This window comes from Lichenostomus cassidix, chromosome 5 (assembly GCF_008360975.1).
Source record: "Lichenostomus cassidix isolate B80296 chromosome 5, HeHo_3.0, whole genome shotgun sequence".
In the NCBI taxonomy this organism is placed as follows: Eukaryota; Metazoa; Chordata; class Aves; order Passeriformes; family Meliphagidae; genus Lichenostomus; species Lichenostomus cassidix.
Window position 1 is genome coordinate 53,976,440 of NC_139486.1, and position 6,000 is coordinate 53,982,439.

Genomic DNA, 6,000 nt, shown 5'->3' on the forward strand with positions numbered 1-6,000 from the left:
CTTATCTAAGGTTTTTCAAACATCTGTTGCATTAAATGAATATTGTCAGGCCCAAGGTCTGCTTAAGAGCAACAGTGAAAAATTTTTGTGAAAAAAGCCAACTAAAGGCACCACAAGAGCTACCACAGAGGCTTATCCTTCACCTCCTCCATCAAGCTATCACCTTTCCTCTGGGTCAAACACTAAAACATTTTTGTTCTCCAAACGCCTACAAGTCCTGTGGCTGTGTCTCATCAATAAAGTTCTCACCCACCAGGTGAGATTAAGTGGAAGAAAAATATAATCTGCTTCCAAAATGGAATTCGGTGGAACTAGGACCTGCTGGGTTTTCACTTCCCAGTGTGGCAGGTGAACGCAGCCTAGGCGGATGACACACCTGGGCTGGGAGCCCTGTCTGCCCCCGTCCCTTGCACACGTGTCTGTATCCACCCAGCAGCACACCTCCCCCGGCAGCCCTGCTGAACCCGGAGCCCACAGCATCTGGAACACCACACACCGCCAGGCTGCCAGATCTGATTCTCAGCTCAGCCCAGGCCATCTGATTTGATTCTGAACTCAGCCCAGGCCACTCGTACAGGCTGCACCGCTTGCGAAGTGATGAGGCTCTTGCTGCCTCCTTCCCCGCTGACAAATTAGTGCTTTCACCGTCCTAAGACTGATGTCCCTCAGATGGTCCCGGGCAGGGCTGTGTCCAGCCGGAGCCTCCGAGGGCCTGCACTAGGGCGGTTCTGAGCCCCCCTCAGCAGATCACCTTCTTCTCGGCTAAGCACGGAGACAATGGAGGCCACTTGTTACCGCCGGGAGAGGCACGGGGGCCTCGGCCGCTTTCTGCCGCTGCCCCCCGCCCGAGCAGCCCCGCCCGGCCCGGCTCGGCCCCGCTGCCATGTGCGGGGACAATGCGCGCCGGGCCCGGCCTGCGCCCGCCGGGACTCGGCCGGCGGGAAGGGGCTGCGGCCGCGGGTGGACGGGCCGAGGCCCGGGGGAACCGTCTCAGCCCCCGCCCCGCTCCCCCTCTCCCGGGCCGACCCCGGCCCCGCTCCCCAGCGCCGCGGCCGCGGCCCAGGCCCGGCGGCGCCCTCACCTCGTTGAGCTGCCGCTCGGCGGCTTCGCGCAGCGCCGGGTCCATGGTGCCGCGCAGGGCCTCGATGATGCCGCTGGGGTCCATGGCGGGGGCAGCGCGGGGGGCGGAGGGCAGGAGCCGGAGCCGCGCCGAGCGCACATGGACCCGCCGCCTCCAGCGGCCGCCGGCGCGAAAGGAAGGGAGAGCGCCAAGGGCCCGGATAGAGCTGCCCCCGCCGCCGACGGGAGCGGCGCCCCTTCCGCCGCACGGCCCGCCCCGCCCCGCCGCGGGGCGCCGCGGGAGATGCAGTCCGGCTGCGCCGGCACCGGGGAGATGTGGCCGGGACACGGCCGGGCACCGACACGCCGGGAGATGTGGCCGGGACACGGCCGGGCGCCGATAGCCGGGGAGATGCGCTCTGGCCTCGGCCGGCCGTACCGGCCAGCCGTACCAGCCAGCCGGGGCGCCGGGCTCCGCGGTCTCGGCCCGCACAAGCCGCCTGGGGAGCTGCGGCCCCGCACGAACGGCCCCGTCACGGGAGCCGCAGCGCCCGCTCCGCTCGGAACCGAACTGCTCGGCCGCGCCACCGTTATGAGGGATCCGTTGTTGAGCGAGAGTCCCTCCCGTGTCCGCTCCCTGTTTCTGGAGACTTGTGTGGCTCAGCGAGGAAGGAGGGGTGCGTGGAGGCACGGGTTTCCTTTATCTTGGCACGGGGTGACAGCCGTCCTGGGTTTACGGTGAAGGGGGGAAAAAAAAGAACAAAAATCCCAAAGATGTGTCCAAGTTTTGTCAGAAAATCAATATAAACAGAGCTGTCGCTCCAGAAGAGTCTAGGAAACCTTATGAGGAGCGGCTGAGGGAGCTGGGGATGTTTAGCCTGGAGAAGAGGGGCTCAGGAGGGAGCTCATCACTCTCAAGGAGACTGTAGCCAGGTGAGGGTCTGTCTTTCCTGCCGTGCCTGCAGAGATTCGGATTCGATGTTAGAAAAAAGATTTTCGCTGTCAGGGTGGTCAGTCAATGAAACAGGTTGCCCAGATTCAAGAAGCATCTGGAACTACTGCCGGGTGATGTGGGTTAGTGGTTTAGGGATTACAAGGGCAGTGCTGGGTTGGCACTTGGACAGGATGATCCTGAAGGTCTGCCAACCGTGACGATGCCATGACTCAATGGCTCTGGAGGCCTCGCCTCTCTCACAAAGTCAGAATTGAAATGCTTAACTTGACCCTCTGTAAGTCACATTCTTCCTACGAGCATTTGAGCACTGAAGTAATTTCACTTCCATGAGTAGTCACGATAAAATGAGCAATGCTGTTTATAAGGTGGTGAGTTGTAAAATTTAATTGGCAGTATACAGTCATTCACTGTCATGCCTTCATTTGGGGGATGGCATGCAATGATGTACTTGAAATTTTGCGAGTTATTTTTGTGAGAGGAATTTATTGAACAGTCATATAATACCATCAAGAAAAGATTTTCACTACCACCTCATCTTAGAATGACTCTGAAATTAAGGCACATATCAAAAAGCAGAAATGCAAATACAGAAAATAACAAAATTTAAAAGTCATACAATTTAGAAAGCTGATAAAGTGCACTATCTCTTTATGGTTAAACAGTTTCTGGAAATCTAGGCTTATCTAGAGTGTCTTTGCATATAAGGAACAGCATAACAGATTTGCTGTTTATATATAATTTTTCCAAATTAGTAATTTGCCCATGATTGTCGCTGGAATAAAACCTGGATTTTCCTGTTTCTCTTGCAACTGGTTTGTTGGTGTTTTTTTGTTTTTTGGGGTTCTTTTACATAATGCTAAAAGCTGTGATTTACACTATGTAGCTTTTTCTTAATACAAGTGTGAAAATGAGCAACTAAATTATGAAACTAAGCTGTGAAGCAGCACTGAATGTCTGCCTTTCTAAGTAAGCACAGGAGACATATGGGCCCAGGTGACCCAAGTGGCAATGTAGCATAATTTTGGGACATGATGTCATATGCTGTTCCTTTATAAGTTGCCCAGATCTGCAGTCATACTCCAATTCTAGATGTTGCCCAAAATGTAAAAAAAAAAAATAAAAAAAATACTGTAGATCCAATACCATTACAAAATGATACAACAAAGCCTTTTCCCTGCTTTTGTGTCACAGCACAGATAACAAGATCAAATCTCAATGTTCTTTGTATCAAAGGAGCAAAGCAATAATGCCTCCAGCCAGGAAGAATTTAGTGCTAAGCTGATCCAACAACTTATGGAACAGAATATATCTTCTCTAAAAATAAAAGTAAATGCTTCAAAGGACAGAGGGCTCGTGACATACTGGTTGTGCATAATGCTCTGTGTACAGATGTGAAATGCTGCAAAGAAAAGCACAATGGGATGTGAGCTGTTGTCAGCAAAGGTGCTGTGGCTAGAGAAGTTTGTGCCTGTTTGGATACAAAAGCGAGGAGGACAAAAAAAAGTTGTGCAAAAGAATGTATAAGCAATAGTCCAGCCTGAGTACTCTGAGAAAGAAAACCTTGTGTGACCAGGAATGTTTGCATTGCCAAGTACATTCGTGTTCTCATCCATGCTTGCCCAGAAGTAATAATAATAGCTAATTTCACAGCAGGATTAATTGCATAAATGACTCACAAAAAACAATAAATGCAAAGTTCAGTCAAGATGGATATTTCATGTAGACAGGAAGCCAAATTTAAAAAGAAACATCCAGGAGGTTAAAAAAGGATTTATCACAAATCTGAACAATTTGTTGGTGGCTTACATTTGCTGGTGGATTACATTTGCTGTGGGTAGTTTAGCGTTAGAGAGAGATGAAATAGTAAAGATGGATGAAAACACACACCAGCAATTTGAGTGGAGCAGCCTAACAGATAGCAACTGACTTCAAAGTACAAGGGACTGGTGAGCTGTGCCATCTTTAACACTGAAATTTTGTCAGGATTAAATAAATATACCCATTTCCATCAGATACTTTCTTTGAACAGTATTAGCGGGACAAAGGAGACTTTAAGCCTACCCATCACAGCACAGCAATTAGTGAGGACTTTGGCCGAACCTGTTTAGCAAACAAAGGGGGCATGAATAAATATCTAGCAAGATGCAACAGATGAGCTGATAGCAAAATCTAATTTTGAAGTCAAATTTCAAATCACAAGAGTTAACATTGGAGAGATGTATGTTCTTGAGCCGGATAAACCTCATCAAATTCTTGGTCTCAGAACAGAAGCAAAATGTGTACATGCTGCAGGGATTGCCCAGTGCTGTTCTCTGCTGTGTGGGAATGCTTATAGACAACCTCCGGCTGCTGTGGGAGAATGGAGCCTCTCAAGTTATCTCAGAAAGGGCAGATGTGGTATTGCACAGGCCTCAAACATTGGATGCAAATTGGTCTCAATTACCCCTGAAGATAAACATGCTCCTACAGACTGTCTGTCTTGGGGTTAGCAGTCATATGTACTTTCCCTGGAAAGCTGGAATAGTAACAAAGACAATGTTTGTCAGCTTTAATAAAGTAATATGCTCCTTGGAGCTGAGTGTGGGGCACTGCTTAGCCTGTGTGCCTTTCTGGGGTACCATTCTCTCTACGGTCAGTGAAAAGCCAGAAATCATATATGAAGGGAGCACCAGCTATCAAAGATCACCAAGTCTGGGTGCTTTCACCAGATGCTGCTAAAGAATTGCACAGTTTTTTATGCCATCTACATATTCAAAAAAGAGCCCCAAAGACACTACCTGTAAATTCTGCTATCAGCTGTTCTGTACTGGAACAGATTTGACAGCAGCCAAACTGACTCCAGCTATGCAGAGTGTATTCCTGCATCGACAGCATTCCAAATATCAAGCCAGGATTTGGAAAAAAAATACTTGCACATGGAGGTACTTAACCAGTCCTACAGATCGAAAGGGAGTTTGGACAGGAGAGAGTGGATGAATCACCAGCATGCAAAGTTGTCCTGGAGCTAATTCTGCTAAATGAAAGATGGCAACAGGAAGAAAAAGGTATGCACAGAAATATTGTGCTGATGTGCAAAGTTTGCTAATAACTAGTTATATTAATCTTACAAAAAAAAAGGCTGAAATTGGATTTAAATATGAAACTACAAAATGAAATATGATAGTCAACATATTTTGGTGTAAAATCATCAAACAAAGGTGATTGTTTGAGTTCTTTAGTTTGGCTGGGGAAATGGTGCAGAATACATTTCTTTGCTTTAAAATATCATACTAGGCTATGACTCTGAGCACACACTGAAGGGATTGAGAGCTGGTTAAATTACAATTCTCAGTAAAAAGGTGATAAGAGTGATTATTAAGGGGCCAATTTCTATTGGATTTCTACTGATACCACTATCAGACTGTCTATTTGATACTTTAGGCAGTTTTGAAATAAATATAAAAATCACTGCAAATCATTATGAGGACAACAAGATTAGCAAAACAATCCTCTGAGGATAGGACAAGAGGGTAGCATGAAAAAGAAACAGAAATGCACTTTTACATGGCCAAATGTGAAGTTACAAATTTAAAAACAAAAGAAAACAAAAGTTTGGAAGGATCATCAGGGATACCATGGGCATGCAGGTTAGCATGAGCTCCCAGCAGGACATTGTGACAAAAGACTTACCACAATCTTTGAGTTGAAAACAGAGGTCTGAAGAGAAGGAATGGGGAAGTGGTTTGTCCCTCCCTCTGATGGGGAGAGACAGATGCTCCATTGCCAGAGAACAACACCAGCATTTATGGGTTTTAAGTATTTAGAAATTCCAATTCATTAAGTACCCCCGAAAGTTATTTGAGATGAAGAGTTTATTGTCTTCATCTGTGTAAGACCTACTTGAAATGTCCAGTTAGGTTTAAAACAAAAATTGTGAGGAGTCTTAGTTGCTGCATGTCACTGCTGTCGTGCTGAAGTGAAACAGAGATTCAGCAGGCAGTGTAAGG

The 6,000-nt window shown here is 47.7% G+C and overlaps 1 protein-coding gene across 1 annotated transcript in view; it reads right to left on the reverse strand.

Moving 5' to 3' along the window:
- Positions 1–1,293, reverse strand: part of IPO7 (importin 7) — a 33,976-nt gene extending 32,683 nt beyond the window's left edge. Inside the window, exon 1 of the mRNA XM_085063145.1 lies at positions 1,082–1,293. Within this exon, the coding sequence (XP_084919271.1) occupies positions 1,082–1,165 (84 nt within the window). The 5' untranslated portion in view covers positions 1,166–1,293. The remainder of the gene's footprint in view (positions 1–1,081) is intronic.
- Between the last annotated feature and the right edge of the window lie 4,707 nt (positions 1,294–6,000).